General features: G+C 35.3%; 1 protein-coding gene across 27 annotated transcripts in view; it reads right to left on the reverse strand.

Annotated features, from left to right (window-relative positions):
• The window catches only part of ADGRL2 (adhesion G protein-coupled receptor L2), a 694457-nt gene that overhangs the window by 83694 nt on the left and 589541 nt on the right, over positions 1-21222 (reverse strand). For all 27 annotated transcript variants that reach the window (XM_073007173.1, XM_073007178.1, XM_073007179.1 and 24 more), the window contains one exon: positions 2927-3140. In XM_073007173.1, coding sequence (XP_072863274.1) covers positions 2927-3140 — 214 coding nt within the window. The remainder of the gene's footprint in view (positions 1-2926; positions 3141-21222) is intronic.

A 21222-nucleotide genomic window follows, 5' to 3' on the forward strand; every position in this document is an offset into this window, starting at 1 on the left:
AGCTGAGATTACAGGTACCTGCCACTATACCCAGCTAATCTTTATATTTTTAGTACAGACAGGGTTTCACCATGTTGGCCAGGCTGGTCTTGAACTCCTGAACTCAGGTGATCCACCTACCTCGGCCTACCAAAGTGCTGGGATTACAGGCATGAACCACTGCACCTGGCAATTATACTATTTTCAAAGTGGCTAAACATCAATTTATAACCATCTTTAACACTTAATACAAACTACAGTGCCTCGAACATTCAAACAATGATGTCAAATTTTATACTGTCTTGAATTTGAATGTGGGGAAAATTTTCCTTAAATCTAAATTTTAAAGAAAAGACAACTGGTCTCTTCCTTATTTTTAAAAACATCTTGGGCAACATACAAGGGTAAAAAAAACAAAACAAAACAAAACAAAAAAAACAACCATTGGTTTGAACTAGAAAGAATACAACCAAATCAGAATTCGTTTACCTTAACTATCTGTATACTATTTGAAGATGGCAGAAATTCCCACTTAATATTCAAAAACATACTTTCCACCTTGACTTAACACATCTGCCATATTGATAGCCTTCTCTATGACTTCTCTAACCTACTGAGTAAAGCTAAATCTGCTAGGAAGAAAAGCCAGAAAGTGTTTAATCTGTTAAAAGGATATTTTATCTATAATTCATTGAAGGATACAAGGAATTCTATACTTAGTTGTATGCTTTCTTAAGTTGAACTTGTTATTTAATTCTGTTTGCTTGTTTGTATGTTTTAAGTCTTAACTAACTATATAAACGATACCTCTTAACTGGAAGGAATGAGAAAACAAGCCAAAAACTGGAGAAAATATTTGACAAAGAGATATATGATGAAGGACTGCTATCTAAAAATATACAAAGAACTCTTAAAACTAAACACTAAAAAAAAAAAAACCCTCAATTTTAAAAATGGGTTAAGAATAAATAGATTCAAAAAGATATACAAGGCCAGGCATGGTGACTTACGCCTGTAATTCCAGCACTTTGAGAGGCTGAGGCGGGTGGATTTCCCGAGTTCAGGAGTTTGAGACCAGCCTGGCCAACATGGTGAAACCCTGTCTCTACTAAAAATACAAAAAATTAGCCAGGCTTGGTGGCGTGCACCTGTAATCCCAGCTACTCAGGAGGTTGAGGCATGAGAACTGCTTGAACCCGGGAGGCAGAGATTGCAGTGAGCAGAGACCACGCCGCTGCACTTCAGCCTGGGCAACAGAACGAGACTCTGTCTCAAAAAAATAAAAATAAAAATAAAAATAAAAAGATATACAGATGATAATAAGAATACAATAAGTACATTAAAAATGTTGAACATTTTATGTCATTAGGGAATTACAAATTACAACATCAATGAGACAGCAATACCCACTTAATCGAATGGATTTCAAATATTGGCAACACCAAATGCTGGCAAGAGTGTAGAGAAAAAAGAACTTCTATTCATTGCTGGTAGAAATGGAAAGTGGTATAGCCACTGTGAGCTAAACATACTCATACAATCAAGCAATTGTACTATATTTGTCCAAATAAACTGAAAACTTATATTCACAGAAGAAACTGCACACTGATGTTTACAGTAGCTCTATCCATAATTGACAAAACCTAAAAACTACCTATATGTCTTTCTGTAGGTGCATGGATCAACTGTGTCTATCCAGACAATGAATATTATTCCATTCTAAACAGAAATGAACTATCAAGCCAACAAAAGACATGGAGGAAATGTAAACACATATTACTAAGTGAAATAAGCCAATCTGGAAAATATCTGTGGCTACCAGGAGTTAGGAGGATAAGAGGGATGAACAGGCCAAGGACAGAGGATTTTTAGGATAGTGAAACCAGTTATGCATCATTAACAAAGGGATACTTTCTGAGATATGCACTGTCAGCCTCTTTTATCATTACATGAACAGCAATGAACTTAGACAGTATAGCCTACTACACACTTAGACTATAAGGTATAGTCTATTGTTCCTAGGCTACAACCTGAATAGTATATTACTGTCCTGAATTCCATAGGCAATTATAATACAATGTTAAGTGTTTGTACATCTAAACACATTTAAAATAGAAAAGATAATACATCATATATTACGACTTTATGATGGCTTTATATATTACGACTTTATGATGGCTAAGAGGTCACTAGGCAACAGTTCAGATCCATTAGCATCTATGGAACCACCATGGTACACACGGTCCATCACTGACCAAAAAGTCATTATGTGGCACATGACGGTATTCTGTATGATACTACAATGGTGAATACATTTGTCAAAACTCATAAAATGTACAATGCCAAAAGCCAATCCTACTGTAAACTATGGACTTTGGGTGATAATTATGTGTCAATGTAGGTTCATGGACTGTTAACAAATGTACTGCTGTGGGGCCAAGTATCTGCAGTGAAAGACGCTGTGTGTGTGTGAATATGGATCATATGAGAAATCTCTGTACTTTCTACTTGATTTTACTAAGAATCTAAAACTGCTCTAAAAAACAAAGTTTATTCATTTTTTTAAAAAAAAAGTAAGGAGCAACTATTGCCAAAGACCTAGTCACTTACACATTCTTGATGTTACAAAAAGTATTTCAAATTTTTGAAGACTTAAAAACTAAGATTACATTTCAAATATTATTCTTGTTTTTTATTTTATGTTTATATAACACAAAGAAATATGTATTACATATTCTGATACGTCGAGCTATATTAGAATGATTTATATATTTGAATGTTGATGAAAATACAAAGTGTAGAAATCAACATTAGTAGGTAAAAACCCAACAGAGTTTAATAAATAGGCTGAGATGTGGCCTATATCCATTTGCTTTGGAATAACTGTAATAATTTTTCTAATTTGGATACAACAGCTCAAATGGGACATTAACACATGAATATTTACCTTTGAGTCATAATTTTGAAGGCATCGGGGAGGTAGCAGTCTGTATTCTCCATCTGAAATGGGTCAGCATCACAAATCTTGTCATCCGTCCGACCATAGTTAGCGCTCTCAATCATGATGACATCACTGCCCGGGCACCGCAGATCTATAGAATAACCTTCACAGGATAATTCTCGCCTCACCAGCCCAAATGGTAAAGCTGCTCTGCTGAAACCTTAAAAAAAAGAAAGAAAGAAAATTAAACTGTAACTCATTTATAATATAAATTATTTTGGTAAAGCATTTTCAAGTAACATGATGCATGTCTATCGTCAGTCATAAACTCAGGCATTTATTAAATAATTTTTTGGTTCTCTACAATATGTCAGAAAATTATTTTTATTCATCTTTATTTGGATTCTTCGTCTTTACGAAATACCCTAACAAATTACTTTCTGTATAATCGGAAACTAAATGGCTTTTTTAGTAAATCCAAATAATGACAAATTTAATCATGGATTTTTATAAACGGTGACAAATTTTACAAACAGAAAATATAAGCACTAATCAAGACAGAATTTTCATTTGTGCAATGGAATGAAAGCTCTGCTACACCCACTGGCCTTACTTTCTTATTTAATGTATACACATTAATTGCTATTGCATTATCTTAAAAAATACCTTCATCTTAGCAGTTTTTTCCCCACAATAACTAAGATATTTATGACAGTAAGATACTTATGGCACAATAACTTATTTCCATTTAAATACCCTTTATTTAAAACTGACACTGAAAGGAATCAGCAGATGGACATTCAAAGGAGCCAGCACTGCTCCCATCCAACTCAACAAATACAAAAAAAAGTACAAAATTCTCTACAATCAGTTACGTCATCTACAAAACTGACATGAAACATTTAAGACATTACTTTTCTTACCTGTACAATTCTAAAACAAAATAATGTCCATAAAAATGCTTAAAGTACATAAATATGAATTAATGTATGGTACATCAGGTAGAGAGTATAAACACTGTTCATAAGTGCTCTAAAAAAAGATTACTGAGGGAAATAATTAGCATTTTAAGTTTAAATTAGTTTCCAACCAGTAGTTCCATAAAGTAGTAACAGAACACAGGACAAAGAGCAAAAGCAAGGAAAGCCAAGAGCAGCCAAGAACAATATGTGACAAGGACATCCTTGCTGTCCTGGTGGGCTACCATCAGGCTAGCTACAAGAGCAAAACCTTCTCCTACAATGTTTCAACTTTTTTCAAGTCTCTAACCTATCACCATCTATAGCATTCCTATTACAAAAAAACAGCAATACTTTCAGTATTTCTTATCTCTATCATTTTCATCATTCTGTATTATATGCATTATCTCATATATTGCCTTTTATACAACAAAATTACACTCAGAATAAACTGTTCCAAGTTATAAACTTCCAAGCTGAAGAGCTGGGCTGTACCCAGGCCAATCCAATGCCAACACTTATTCTCTTTACCTTTCTTGAACAATGTTTCTCACTAATTCAATAAAATAGAAAGTCACCTGGTTAAACATGATCTTTTCTTAGATGTAAGTATATTCTTCCAAAGCAGTACTGGGTGACACACTGGTATGATTTTAAAGAGCAGCAATTTTCAAACCTGGCTGAGCTCTCAGTTCTTCGGAGAAAACTAAAGGTGTAACTGGGCTGAAGATGGAAGAAAATACCTAATTTGGAATGCAGAAATCTTCAGGAGATTGTGGCAAACCCCAAGCTTGGTAGGTTTTCACTAAAAAGGTTTATAGTATGTTGAGAGTACTGTAGTATGTGGAGAGGTGCACTACTAATGAAGAAGGGATACAGAAATGGAGCTGGGTAAATGTGATACAGAAACAGGGCTGGGTAAATGTCAGGACAAATGGTACACAGGCCAAACTTCCAAAAGGTGTTTCTTCCCCAACAGGTTCATAAACTTTTCTATGCACACATACACATACACACACACACATACACACACACACACACACACACACACACACAGCTTTTTCCCCATCTCCTGATCTTGTACTGTACTACCTATACAAATAATTAAGCTTAAACTAGTATTACCACATTTGTTTTAATAGAAAATATTTTTATGGCTTCAGAAGCTGACACATTCCTGTGGCAAAGGCTATGTGAAAATTCAAACAAATGACATCAAATAAAATTTTGAAATGCAACCTATTTTAAATAGAGGCAATTTGCAATTATAATTCTATAATAAAACAGAATAAATCATATTATTAGAAAATGCTAGAAATATTAGAACACATTATTAAAAGACTGGCTTGGAGCCATACTCGCAATGCTTACTATTTTGTCAAAAACACAGAACTGATTATGAAGCACTGTGGTTTTTAAAACCCGACCACTTTAATTTTTGTTGTTGTTAGTTTGCAGGATTATAGTTATCATTCGAAGTGAATTTTCCTCTGCTTTGGAAACCTATTTGGGAATTGGCATAGTTGAGTATGTTACTGTTCTGATAATTCAGGAAGAGGAGTTTTAAAGCTTTAGTCACAGTCATCCAAAAAAGTACAGTAAGGTCTGCCGCTGTGGTTCACGCCTGCAGTCCCAGCACTTTGGGAGGCTGAGGTGGGTAGATCACCTGAGGTCAAGGGATTCAGGACCAGACTAGCTAACATGGTGAAACCCCATCTCTACTAAAAATACAAAATTAGCCAGGTGTGGTGGCGCACACCTGTAATCCCAGCTACTCGGGAGGCTGAGGCAGGAGAATCATTTGCACCTGGAAGGCAGGGGTTGCAGTGAGCCAAGATCTCACCATTGAACTCCAGCTTGGGCAAAAAGAGCCACCCTCCCATCTCAAAAAAAAAAAAAAAAAGTACTATAGTAAGGAAAAAGAAAGGAAAGATCAGCACACTTTAATAATTTAGTAGATTACCAATACAGAATCTACTGGAGAAAAGAGATCATGATACTTGCTATCCTTTGAATATGGCTTGTTCCCATCAAACTCAAGCAGAGGCTTAGTCCCCAGTGTGGCCGTATTGGGAGGTCGTGCCCTTAACAGGTGACTGGGTCTTTAAGACAAACACCTTCTTTTACCCCTGCCACACCCCCTGAGACAGAGTCTTGCTCTGCTGCCAAGCTGGAGCACAGTGGCAAGATCTTGGCTCACTGAAACCTCTGCCTCCCAGGTTCAAGCAATTCTCCTGCCTCAGCCTCCTGAGTAGCTGGGATTACAGGCACGCGATATCACACCAGGTTAATTTTGTGTTCTTAGTAGAGACAGGGTTTCACCATGTTGGCCAGGTTGGTCTCCAACTCTTGACCTTGTGATACGCCCACCTCCGCCTCCCAAAGTGCTGAGATTATAGGCATGAGCCACTGTGCCCAGCCCCAAAGTCTATGTTTTAAGACTGGGTTAGTTCTCAAAGGAATGAATTAGTTTTTTGCATTCCCTTGTCCTTCCACTTTTCAACCATTCTAGGAAGCAGCGTGAGGCCCTCACCAGATGTGGCTGCCCACCTTCAACCCCAGAACCCCAGAACCATAAGCTAAATAAAACTCTTTTCTTTATAAACTACCCAGTCTGAGTATTTTGTTATAGCAACAGAAATTTAATCCTACAATGTATTTTGATTTAAATCACAAAAGTTCTTTTCTAAATTCTTTCTCCTACCTGTTTTGATTAAACTTTATATATGATGATATATCTTTACTAATGTGCTTATTAACATGTGATACAGTGCACATTCACTTTTAGTGAATGTGTGTATACACACACACACACACACACACACACACACACACCCTGCTAGACTATAGTAAGGCTCTTAGTTATAATCTCAATGCCTACAACAGCACATGATACAATAATTCTTATAAATGTGGAACCAAATTGTTGAATTAAACTGGTGATTGTTTAACACAATATAAATTGCAATGTGCTTTCCTTTGTAATGTCTATTTCCTTTGGTAGTGAAAACAAATGGTGAACATTAAAAACAAGGCAAACTACTTATCAATGAAAATTATCTGCCATCTCCCAAAAAAAATTTTTTTTAATTGTCAATTTACTATTATGTATGTATCACTGGAATTGTCATAAGACAGATGGGTTATATATTTATACATTTCTCTTTATCTAAACTGTGTTTCCAACCAAAAAAATTATATATATAATGAATATATAAATTCATTAAAAAACAAAGATGAAGAGAGAAATAAATATTACTTGCAAAGCAATTACTGTGTGCTGGCACTGGCTTAAATGCTTTATATGGATCACTTTATGTTCAACAACATAAAAAATAAACAATGGAATAGTTGCTGTTATAATACCAATTTTACAGAGTATGACACTAAGGCATCAAATAGTAGTATTTTTAGGGTCTCAGTCTTAACCACAAGTTAGATTCTAACCCATGCAGGGAGCTTAGACTCCAGAACCTTTCTCTGATCAACTCTGACTACTCCAGCCATTTTCTGATAATGTAACGAGATTTATTTTATAAGTTTTCATACAATCTGAAAATCACCAAAGAATAGATTAGTAAAATTGACAGGAAGTAATTATTGTAGAGGTTCACGAAACTATATGAATAGTAGTGAAAATCGTCTTTGTAGAAACATAAACATGCGTACCATAAATATAGAGAGCAAACGCTATCCTGTAGGTACACATGGAGAGGGCACTGAACACTGAAGTATGAGTATATGGGTCAGCCTTGTGACTTTGGGCAAAGTAATTTTACTTCTCTGGGTTTTAACTAAAACCTTTTCTGCAGAATTAAAGTTATTTCAAAGTCCTATAAAATTTCCCCAGTCTGTAAGTCTAAACAGGCAAGCTCCTTTTAATCAAGTACACATGCTATTCTAACAGTTCAAGTGATCAATAATTAATAAACGACTTGCTCTGTTTTCTTAAAATATAAAGATAATGACATTGTTAACATGGATGTGCTGTGCACATCCATATAGATGATGAGGTACTGTCCAAATAATTCTCAAAAGTCTGTGACGAACTAGGCAGGGTTCACACAAATCACAGGAAAACACCTTCCTAGGTTAACTATTTTAATCAATGACTTAGTGGAAAAGAGATAATAAACACAAATCAATTATGAGAAAGTTCTCTAGTTGTGGCCATCATGGGAATGGGTGGTCAGACACGCCTCATTATACTTTCCTTTCATTGAAATTCTGGCACAGCTGACTATGTTTAACATTAAAACAGAGACCTTAAGAATGACAGAACTGCACCCGCCCCCTTTTTTTCCTGAGATGGAGTCTTGCTCTGTCACCCACGCTGGAGTGCAGGAGGGCAGTGGTGCAATTTCGGCTCACCGCAACCTCCACCCACTGGGTTCAAGTGATTCTCCCACCACAGCCTCCCCAGTAGATGGGACCACAGGTGCACGCCACCACGACCGGCTAATTTTTGTATTTTTACTAGAAACGAGGTTTTGCCATGTTGGCCAGGCTGGTCTTCAGTCTTCAACTCCTGACTTCAGGTGATCTGCCCACCTTGGCCTCCCAAAGTGCTGGGATTACAGGCATGAGCCACCATGTTTGGCCAGAACTGCCTCTTTAAATCTGATTAAGAAATATTTCCAATCTATTCTCTCTAATACCTGCTACCTAAAGGCTTCATCTGCGTAACAAGAACCCTGGTCACCACAACCCCTATCTTAACCCAGACACTTTCTTCTGTTGATTCAGGTTTTTATTAATAGACAAACACTTTCAACCAGTTGCCAATTGGAAAATCTCTGAGTCCACCTATTACCTGGAATCCTAACTCTACCCTTTGGGTTGTCTTACTTTTCCAAACTCAACCAATGAACATCACTCATGCACTGATTTTTGACTTATGTCTCCCCAAAATGTATAAAACCAAGCTGTAGCCCAACCACCTTGGGCACATGTTGTTAGGAGCTCCTGAGGCTGTGTCACGGGCATGTCCTTAATCTTGGCAAAATAACTGATGGAAAATAAAAAGGTTACATAAATTTTTAAGAAAAACATAAATTGTTGTGCCTTCTTTGGCCATTTTACACTATTTTCCTGAAAACTTCAAGGGATACAGCTCAACCTCTTCTACCAACAATGCTACTTCAAAGGAACTTTGACATGCCTTTAATAAAATTACTGCAATTAGTATCAATTTTTAAAACTCAACATTTTCATTAAATAAATCTTATGAAAGACGTAAAAACCTATTCCTGAAAATATTTATTTACCCCTTTATTTATATCACATTAATGATCTAGAATACTGACTCACAGGAAGAAATCATCTATCTATCTATCTATCTATCTATCTATCTAGATTTATTTAATCCTTTGCCAAATCTACATAATTGATTCCCAAATATGGTTACATCAGAATCACCTAAACTTTTGATAAAGACAGATCTTGAAGCTCTATTCCAGACCTACTGAATCACAATCTCTGGGTCAGATGAAGCTACACTATCTGTAATTTGTACAATAAAATGTTAATTTACTTATAGCACACTGGTGTAATAACTAAGATGTGCAAAGAATGTCTCCAAGGCCTTTGAAATAGTTTTTTTTTCCTCTATCTGACTACATATTTGTTGTCATTGTCATCATATTTCCTCTTAATTCTACAAGCTAGTTTTACTTTGATTTTTGAACATATTTGTAATAGCTGCTTTAAAATCTTTATATGCTAAATCTAACAACTGGCTCCATATCAAAGGCAATTTCTATTTTATGGGTCAACTTTTCTCTTTCTTTATGTATCTTATAAATGTTCTGTTGTTGAAAACTACACATTTTAAATAATACACCATTAGCAACTCCGGTTTCAGATTTCTTTCCCCTGAGAATTGCTGCTGCTGTCGTGGTTTCTTTTTAATATCTCAGCTGTATTAATATGTAGAATCTGTGCCCCCATAGTGTGTGGCTGCTTATGTCTTTGCTCACTGTTTTAATTCGTTTGAATTCTTATTTTTATTTTTTAGCCTCGGCTCCTAGATATCACCTCTGTTTGCATGGCTTAGTGGTCAGCTAATGACTGGGCAGAGACTTTGCACAAAAACCATGGGCCCATGATTAGGTCTCCACTCTTCGCTGATGAGATTGTATGTTAGAAAGAGGGCTAAAAGTTCAAGCAGTTTACAAGTCAGTCTCAGTTTTTTATTTTCTGCCAAGTCCTCTCATGTCTCCTCTGTATATGTGTAAATTTAGCTTCCCAGTTAGTTAAGAATGCACAGAAAGTTTATGGCTTCTTCATGTCCAAGATTTCCCTGTTATGTTTCAGACTGGTCTCCAGTCACCCCAACTGGAACTACAACCGAAGGATAGCAGGGCTACAGGTTTTCCCCATTTTTTTCCCTACTGTGTTTACTTTCATTGACAACAATGCGGGGCATGAGTTTCCACCCTCTACTCCAAATCATGTCAGCTCTTCATGGCAGTAAAGTCACTGGTTCTGAAGGCCAATCTTACCCTAATGAAACTTCCACAATTACATAGTTAAGGAGTAAGAGATGGAGGGATTGCGGGGAATAAGGAGCAGCCCCAAGCTAGAAGGCTTTAAACATCTGCTGTTCATAACAGAGTTCTAGTAGATTTTCATAAATAATGGTTCCCCATTTGTTGTTTGGTTTTGGTTACTTTCCAGTGCCCAAAATGGTTGTTATTGACAATTCTAATTTTACACTTGTTTTAGAGGGAATTCACCACCCTCAGAAGTTCCTCTAAGGACTTTATATTTCCTGATTATGAATCCTCAAAACAACCATACAAGATAGGTAATATTATCACCATTTTACAGAGGAAGAAATTGAGGCAGAGAAAGCTTAAGTTTCCTACAGTCACATATCCAATAAAAATGAAATTAAGATTTCAAACCCAGTAATTCAGCTCCTGGGTTCAAGTTCTCAAATGTTACTTTAATGCCTCTCCAAATGATGATGGCCATCAGCAGCAGGTTTGGGGACAGAGTTGTAAGGAACATCGTCATGGTATGCTGGCTGCTACTAGTCTTGGGGGAAGAAAAGGAACAGGAAAGGAAACTGTGTCTGATGGTCAAGTTTTCAGGGAAATGGCTTGGTCAACATACTCAACATAAAGAAATCCCCAAATTAAAGCCTTTTAACCACACTATTACTGTGATATTCATTCCAAGCCGTTTTTCAATCTATTTCTATTTCAACAACAACAAAAAAATAAGCATCCCAACCAGCAAAATGTAATCCAATCCATCTGGCAACCCTGACAATTGAAGAAAGAACTGGTGGGAGGCCCTGTGAGCAAAAAAATCAATATTGCAGCTTTGTGCTGTGCAAATGTGAATACCACCAAATAGCGGTGCTTAGAGTAAAATGAACTGTTTTGCTCCATTTTCTCCTCTCTGAACAAATGATTTTGAAAAGACAGTTTTTCCCCCCAAGCTATAAAATGTCAAGCAGTAACTCTCTGTGCTTTAGGCTAGTGATTGGAATAATACCTCCTGGCAACAGGTGCAGCGACTTAAGACTGAAATCATTCACATTCAGGGGTAACTCCTAACAAACAGATGCACTGCTACTGGATGGGAATTTGTAAGACCAGAAATGAAATTCTATCATTATATTTGGCATCATTTATAAGCATTTCTGCAAGAAAATATGCTGCTCTGACAACAAATAGTGCCCTTTGTTGTGATAAACTTCAAGTGCCTGTTGAGGAACATTTGCTTTTCTAACAAAGTCTCCATTAACTCTCTTCCTTAAAACGTTTCTGTAAAATCACACATTCCCATCAAAGTGTTCTTACTAGGCTGTACTATAAAAAATTCAACTTTTCTGGTCCTGTTGTTCTTAATTACTTTGAACTAAATACTGTCATGTTTGCTACTGCCCATGCTGTTTAAGGGCCCCAGGAAGCACCATGCTTTTTGATTATCAGGGACCTCTATGAGAGTGAGGCTGTGACTCTAAGCTATGCTGAAACATTAACTCAAGCCATAGTCTGTTACCAGTGCTGGCATATGAAATCTCTTCATTATTCCTGTTTATATATGTTAGCAACATTTCTTCCTAAAATGGAAATGAGAAAAATACTTAAGGGGGGGGGGACATGATTTCAACCAGGCTGAAGTGAAATTTAGGAGCATCCAGAAAGCTTATTTCAATTTCATCTTAATTTAGATGAAAATAAAGTGTTAAAAGTAAACCTAAGAGATAAGTTGTCACTGATAGTCCAACTTTTTCACTCATCTCTGCATATTCATGGAGCCAACTAAGCACAATTTTTAAAATCAAGGATGCATAATAAAGCTTTTTTATATAAGGCAGAATGTTAAAAACCTATTTTGTGTAAATTTGTAGAAGATCCTTTTGTTCTAATTATTTAATTAGATCCACTTTAGAAATGCCTTTATCAATCAATCCCTAAAACATCTACTTTTTTGTGCTTACTTATATGTAATTCTTTTCACCTGTCTGTATTACGTTACAAACCTAAACTACATGTGGAAAGTAAAAAAGACCTACCTACTTTCACCTTTGAAATTGTTCTTATGCAAAGAATTCAGAAAATAAATGAATGCAATGTCATTTTCCAAAACAGTAACACTGGCCTAGAAAATGCTGCAATTTGTATATAAGCAGGGTGAGCATGAAACACCCAACAAATGCTTACAGAAATATGAAACTGTTGCAAAAGAAAGTGTTCCAACAATTTAAGATCATATAACTACATAATCATCAACTCAGTCCAAATAAGTGATATGCCTTAGTTTCATGTGTCATTTTGGTTTAGAAGCTGTTTTTTTGTTTGTTTGCTTTAGGGAGAAAGTCTCATTCTGTTGTCCAGCTGGAGTGCAGTGGTACAATCAAAGTTCACTGTAGCCCCAAGCTTCTAGGCTCAAGCATATGGGCTCGAAATCAGCCTCTTCCCCACCCCTGAGTAGCTAGGACTGCAGCCTCATGCCACCATGCCCAGCTAAATAAGCTGTTATTTTAGAAACATTTTAAATAATGAAGTACTTCAAAAAATTTTTTTCTAAGAAGAATGTTTACAGTTTATTGAAATCTTAAGTAAAATCAACTTAAATACAAAATACTGTTACATTGAGAAATACATCAATATTTTCTAACAAATACGTGCATAATGAAAATACATATTTAAACCCAATTACGTAACCTACAAGGTAAAAATCTTCAACTTGGGGATTTGCTAAGAGTCACAAAATGCTGGACACTCTGGATGCTCTAAGGTAAAAATATACTTTTAGAAAACCATTAGCTAATAGTTTCAAATACTACTACTTCCGAAAAGCCTTTTGACATTTTAAAAAGAAAGTACACGTTATGAGTCAAAAATACTGTGAGGTTAAATTCCTTACTAGAAAGAAATTAACTTCTCCTACCTAAAAACTTCTAAATTATCAGTAATTTATAATTCACAAGTACCATGAAAACATATTTCAGTTATAAAATACTATCTGTTTAATACTTTACAAAAATCCTGATAAGCATGTCTATTAAAAATAATATATGCCACAAAGAGATGCTATTAGTCTCAGTATATAGTTACAACTTCTAAGTTCACAAAGGCAGAATACTTTTATTCTGATCTACTTTTAAAAAAAAAAGTGACATTCACACTAAGCTTCAATATTACCCAATTACTCAGTGCCTCTGTTTAAACTATCTCCTCTGCACAGGATGTTCCACTCATTTTTCTGTTAGGCAACAATTACTCTTCAAAACCCAGTTCAAGACACCCCTGACAACAGGGAAAGGAGAACCTGAGCTTAGGTTTGGGTCATTTGTTTTGCTTCTCTCAATTAACATCTACTGAGAACCTACTATGTGCCTAGCACTCTTCTAGACACTTGGGATACAAGAAACAAAAATACAACAATCCCTGTTCCTGAGTAACAAACAAGGGGGATGAGACCTCCTTCAGGACAAGTGTCATTTATCTGGTTCACTAGTACAATGCCTAAATGTAGTAAAGGACCAATTTACACTGTCCTTTATAGAATGACAAAATAAAGACGTTAAATAAATGGATATATGAATGAATGAATAGTTATGAGCTCCTCTATCAGAGCAGGTAACACATTCTAAGGGTCCTTCTACTTATATTCCTTCCTTACTGGACTCTGAGCTTTTCAACAGAAATTGAATATTATTTATTCAGGGACACAGTAGACATTTTATTTTTACTTTATTTTATGCTTTATTTACTACTATAATTCTTACGTACCAGAAGATGTTAAACATACTCAAGAACATAAAAGTTGTTTTAAGACGAAAAGAAACAAAAACTCCACAGTTTTATCTTTTATGTATATATTAATTTTGAGTTCATACATTTAAGACATGAACATCAGAAAATGGTTTTTAAAAATCCAGGTATCAAGAGATAAAGAATATAAACATGACAAAGATGACATTTTCATCAGAGTCCCCTAATCAGTGGGACTCAACTATAAAAATATGCTCTTAAATGACTGATGATCTGCTAGAGTTCAAAATCATCCCAGAGTTCCCCCACTCCACCCAGGGAAATAGGAAATACTCTTTATAATTATTATTAACTAGTTAAAACTAGTTTAATATCAAGAAGTTTCTAGCAAAAATTTAATATCAAGTCATTTGCATTGTCCTAGCAAATTAAAATTCTTAAATAATTCTGTATAATGTATTCACTGTCAACAAAGAAACTAGCAAACAATTACAGAATAAGTAACTAAACGACAATTTCATCATCTCCTCAGGTATAACTTATTTCCAACTCTACATTATTTAATATAATCTTCTATCTTATAATTTTAGTACCCCTTTGTTATTAGAAATTTCATTAATTCAGTCCCACCTCCATCCAGCACGAGTATGTATTTATTTTTAAAAGTAATTAAATAAGAAGCAAAAATACAGAAATAAGCTATTTGTTCCCATCAGTGACTCACTCCAACCTTGCTGGGTAAAGGATTCCACTCATTTTTTTGTTATTGATACTAAAACTCATTAGAGTGGAGACTTCATTTAAAGTATTTCCCAGGCAGGTCTCCCAGATCAAAGAGTAAAAATTTGGATTTTAAGTCTTTTTAGTTAATACATTGTTGTATTTAAACATAAGCATTTTTAAAACACTAACAAAAAAAAATCTTAACCAAAATTTCCTTTTTAAAAAGGTACTTTCAGGCCTGGGGTGGTGGCTCATGCCTGTAATCCCAGCACATTGGGAGGCCGAGGCAGGCGGACCACCTGAGGTCAGGAGTTTGAGACCAGCCTGGGCAACATGGTGAAACCCTGTCTGTACTAAAAATACAAAAAAATTAGCTAGGTTTAGGCGCCTGTAATTTCAGTTACTCAGGAGGCTGAAGCAGGAGAAATGCTTGAACCCAGGAGGTGGAGGCTGCAGTGAGCCGAGATTGCGCCACTGCACTTCCAGCCTGGGCAACAAGAGTGAAACTCTGTCTCAAAAAAAAGAAGGTACATTTAAATTGAATCACATGAGTAACCACAATGTAGATGAATGAAAGATTTCCCTACCAATTTTTATATTTCCATATTAATTTTATTAGGCAACAATAAACTCTAAAGGTATCAAGTTACCTGTGTAACAACAGCTTCCTCCTCAAAGGTTTCTGTGAGTGGGCCAATTAATACCAACTCTAGAACTCATTTGGGTTAACAACATTGAAACTGCACTGAAACCACCCACTCATTTCTCTGAATCCCAAGACAAATCCAAAGGTGACCACATGCAACCACTGCTGACTCAAGCAAGTGTCATAGAAAGGAAAGACACTATATCCCCATATATATTGCTATGAGGTATTTATTTCTCATTTCAAGTGGGAAAGATCAACACACTGAAACTAGTCACACCTCTTGACTTTCCACAATTTGTTACCCATGCTAATAATTCAATCACTTAAAAAGTAACAGCCATGTAACCTTTTACCCACTGAAGGCCCTGATGTCATGTCTTTCTTCCAGAGTACTTTAAAAAAGGAAGTTTCCCTAAAACTTCAAAAGGCTGTAAATTAGGCCTTTTCTTTTTCTGAACACACTAATTCTATTGATAATAACAGAAATGATTTTCTGCTGGAGTAACAAGGCATTTTCCAACAGGTTTCTAGAGAAAAAGAAAACATATTGAAATAATTTCTCATCTCAAAAAATAACTCATACAATCGAAGTTTTTTTTTAAATTTCTACTCTTTTTCCTTTAAACAATGTTTCATATTTGATTCTCAATGATGCTATATACATGAAATTTCCAAAATATACACTGTCATTACACATAGATAAGACTCTTTTTAATAATTGAAGATTATTTTTATCTTGCAGATATAAAGATAAATTTCCAACATATATAGAGCTTGTGGGAACAACTAATCAAATGCATAATATGATATATACAAAACAAACAAAAATACTCCAGTGAATACTGTGACGATTGTGTTATTACTTTTCTCAATTAATGCTGTTGGTCCAATTAAAACTTGCAAAATAGAAGAATAAATAAAATAAAACGCAGTAAGGAACCCACTCTGTGAACTCTACCTCAAAACGCAATAGCTGCAAACTCAAAATAATTTTAAAAAACACCATCAAACAGAAAATAGCACTTATTTCTTGCTTCATTCATTATATATCTGTGTCCTTAACACATTCTAATTCCTCCATTAGACAATGCTGGAATAACCAAAATAAACTAACAATACAAGTTGGAGACAACTCCACCACTTCTAGAAACTACAGAAAGTCCATCCAGTTGTAAAAGCTCTTCCTGAAGCCAAGAGATGATCTATAGAAGTAGTCTAACTGTGAAACTATGAGTTGGACAAAACCAATTCCCAAAAATGGTATGAAGGTTATAAAGTCATTCCTTAAATGACAATGTAATGACTTTGATTTCGTGGTTGGTTTCAGTGTTATCATTATTGTGTTTGCTATTAAGGGTTGTTCAATTTTTAATGAAATGATAAGGTTTTTATGAAAGAACACAAACTATTTTCAAATCTTGTCAACACAACATTTAGGGAAAGGGGCAAGGAGGGAGTTTTATTTAACATTGTAAAGTTACAAAATGTTACCTTAAAAAAAAAGTAACTACTTTTCTGCAGAGTTAAAATTATATCCTTTCTTGTATTTAACTGCAAGCTGAACATCAAGAGAACTAAGTAACAGCACGGCAGCAGATCCAATGGTATAGGCCCTGCCCCTACACACTACAGCCCATTGTAGTCTTTCATACTTGTTCCCTACAGGTACCAACAGTGCAGAGGAAACAGAGCAGTTCCAACTTCTAGATACACAGATTCTGACAAATTACAAGGAATTGCAGGAAAAAAGGTTCATAGGAACCCTGCTTGAGAGCCACTGTTGCTATGCCCTGGTGTACTACTCTAATGCCCCTTCCTTGGTACTTTAAATGTTTACTTCCCCTTACAACCCCAAATACTTTTAATTTCATCCTTAAGAAGCTGAATGTTACCAGACAAAAAGTTCCTGTACTATTGAAGAAAAAAACAAAAATAGAAAAAAGGATTGATAAGAGTCACAAAAACAAGCCAATATTTCTTATCAGAAAATGAGAGTAAGTGTAGGTGAATCTGATTTATAATGACAGGCAGATTTTACAAAATTACATTTCCCAAATCTGTGCAGCATCCTAACTAAGAACTATGTAGAAGCAGGAACTCATCTAATTCATGCCAGTATGCACTGTGCCTATCTCCATGCCTGGCACAGAAGATATAACAACGAACACATGAAAGAACCCAGGCACTAGAAAACAGATAAGGTTTTGAATTCTAGTTCTGCCATTTACCGACTTGGCAAAACTTTAACAAGTTTCTTTACAAATGAACTTCAGTTTCCTCAGAAATCTGTGATGTTAATTTATATTTAATATTATTATAGAGTAAATACTCAAATGTTTCACAAATGGTATTCAAATCTGGTCTACCAGACACCCATTAACAGTCCATTCTAAATAAGGGCTGGACTACTAGTTTTTCCATGGTCCATTTACATTTTTTAATGTTTAAACAAAATCAAAACAACAATATTTCATGACACATAAAAATGTATGAAATTAAAATGTCAATGTCAGGTAACAAGATCTGAATATTGTCAATAAATGTATTGGATATCCATTTCTCTCATTATATATACATCTATACAACACCCTCAAATTTGGCCCACAAAGTCTAAAAAAATTACCATCTAGCCATTTATAGAAGACAATTGCTGACCACTACTCCAATTGGTTTGGACAAAATCAGTGAATAGACTACAGTCTTCTCTTGTCAATGAATGTTTTGATATTGAGTAGAAACAGATTAAAGATAGTAAAACACGATTCTTGTGGCTTATCACAGTGCTAATGAAATAAGAACACAATCTTAGAATATAATTCTCTGCTTATGAAAATCCTACAGGGAGTATGGTGGGTGGGGATATAATTAGGTCAATAACTACATTTTTTAAATGCTCCCTTTAAGTATTACTTCCCCCTAAGATATTAATTTAATCTGTACAGATGTTATTGAAACCACACTACTTAAATCCGAAGTGTTTAATTCTAAAATGGGTAATTATTTTATAACAAAAAATAAATCTGGACAAGGAGTTAACTGACTTGGCTTGGAATCCTTGTTCTATCCCTTAAAGAGCTCTGTGACATTGGATAAATCACTTCAAATATCAGTCCCCAATCTCTTCATTTGAAAAGTAGGCATGATATTAAATTAATTCACAGTGTTGGTACAAAGATCGAAGGATACAAAAATGTATCTTAACCTAAAAGCACTACTCTAATAGAAACTGAAATTCATCATCAATTAAAATAAAGCAACTCTGAAATAAAATCACACACACACACACACACACACACACACACACACTTATTAGCCACACTTACTATGTTCTGCAAAGGACTAAGTTCTGGTTACAAAAGACCTCGAAACATAAATGGATTAATAATTTCATTGTTGGAATAACAATACTACTAACAAGAAAATATGGGTAAATCTGATCTCAAAATAGCAACAGATTCAGATTCATGAAATAAAAACCACCAAAAGACAAATAAATCCATCTACCTCAAACTGAAGCATTCTATATTGAAAAGCCATGTAGGAGACCAAAAACAAACCCACCTGTCTAAACGAGTAACTCAAGGTTAAATACTCTACATATAAGTGCTTACAAATCAAGAGTATCAATTTCAAAGTAGGTAAGAAATGGAAAGGAAAATGAAATAAATATAAGTAGGAAATAAACACGTAATGCTTGATTTAATTGGTAAGGACAAAGAGGCATCAAAAATTTTAAACCTATCAAATTACAAAGGATTTGTTTGTATGGCTGTTGTAAAACAGACAGCATCATATATTTCTGAAATTACGAGGTGGTACAGTCTTTCTGAGAAGAGCCTTACCAAATCCCATTCGCAAGAACAACATATTCCAACAATAGCCAAAAACTTGATAAAGATTTGGATAAAATTTATTAATAAAAATGTTGAGACAAAGAAAAGGTCCAAAGTAAAGAAGTAGTTTAAAACTATATTGACAAAATGGAATATGATGCAAAACATCATAAAACAATATAATAAAAAAACAATACTAAATAATATGATAAATACAGTAAAAACAAGTATTACCAATACTACTATAATAATATTTAGTGATTTAGGAATGGGTTCCCAGAAAAGTATGAAAAAGAATAAAAATTATACTTCCATATACATGCATGGGGGGAAAAGAAACAAAAACAAAAACAAGAAATGGAAACCCTTTTAGGAGTAACACTGACCAGTTCATCTAAACCAACTAGGCACAGTAATAAGAGCTACTGAAGATGGCTGCCAACCCTGAGGTACCAAGAAACAGGACTTGGGTTAAGGTGAGTAGATGAACAAAAAGGCACTCGGCCCAGGAGAATAACAGAAATTCTGTCTGCTTTGTGGGAACAATCTAAAAATATACAATTTCTCACCCTGAGAACCAAAGAGAAGATATCAAGATTTCTATAATCTTACTGGTTCAGAGCTACCAGACTGTAGACGTAGGTGAACATGCAGATGGGCCAGTTTTTTCAAAGACTGCATGTATTTCTGCACCCTACACGGCAGTTCCCTTATCACAGCTAAGATACATTTCCCCTGGGTGATGTGTGCCCTAACACATTCATTCAATAAGAGATATTTTGCTCAAGCAAAATACTCCTATATATTGCATACATTTTTCCTAATCCCCACCTCTCCTAATTCGTAATTACCTTTTTGCTGTTCGTTCCAAATTCTCCCCCACCCTCAACTTAGTCCAAGTTTCTTCCCAGTATCTCCCATGGCTGACACTTGGTTGTTGAGTTAACCTTGACATGCTGAAAGGTAGATGGATGAACTATTTTTCTGAAAATAAATTTTCTATAAAAGGAACAAATGGTACCTGTGGCACCAAGGTGCTATAGTAGAAAATTCCAAAATTAATTTTTTCCACATAATTTATTTAAATAACAAAGTTAATCTGTTTACACTATGGAGTCTTAAATATTCACTATATAAAATCTGGTGAGTTCCTGTCTTTGTAGCATTCTTCACAGTATTCTCCCCACTTGGAATGCTCTTCTATCTGCTCTGCCTCTCCTTTATCGGGATCAAGAGCTCCCTCCTTTTAAAGTCTCCCCTAACAGAAGACACAGCATAAACTGTATCAGGAAACTATCAAAAGATTCGATTCAGAGACAGGACAACAAGTTTTGTGCTTGTATAAATTATGTGCATAAGATCCCAAAATTCACACTAACAAATGTGAAATTTTTCAAAGAGAAGTAACTTATTGCTAGAGATGAGGAGCATTGAAGCAGAGGAGACTGAGATGACCCACACATGCAATCCTTGTACACTGAGTCTTGATAAAAAAGCAGAGAGAAGGGCGGGCACATCTCTATTCCTCAGACTTAACATAATTTCTAATAGCCCAAGGATTTTTGAAATGGTAAATGAATATGACCTTCAACTTAGAAGTCACCAGCTCCATTAGCCCATAACAAGACAGTCTGTCCTTTGAAACTCTGAAGCCAGACAATGACTTCTCTCCAGCTATGAAGAGTCCTAGAGGGCATCTTCTTCCAACAGAAGGCTGCTTTGTCTATATTTAAAATCTCTTGTTTAGTGCTGCCACCTCCATCAATGATCTTAGCTAGATCTTCTGCATAACTTGCTGCAGCTTCTGTATCAGCACTTGCTGCTTTACCTCCCACTTCTATGTTAGGGGAACAATAGCTTCTTTCCTCCGGAAACTGTAAACTTTCCTCCACATCTTCCT

Source organism: Chlorocebus sabaeus, chromosome 20 (assembly GCF_047675955.1).
Source record: "Chlorocebus sabaeus isolate Y175 chromosome 20, mChlSab1.0.hap1, whole genome shotgun sequence".
Classification (NCBI taxonomy): domain Eukaryota; kingdom Metazoa; phylum Chordata; class Mammalia; order Primates; family Cercopithecidae; genus Chlorocebus; species Chlorocebus sabaeus.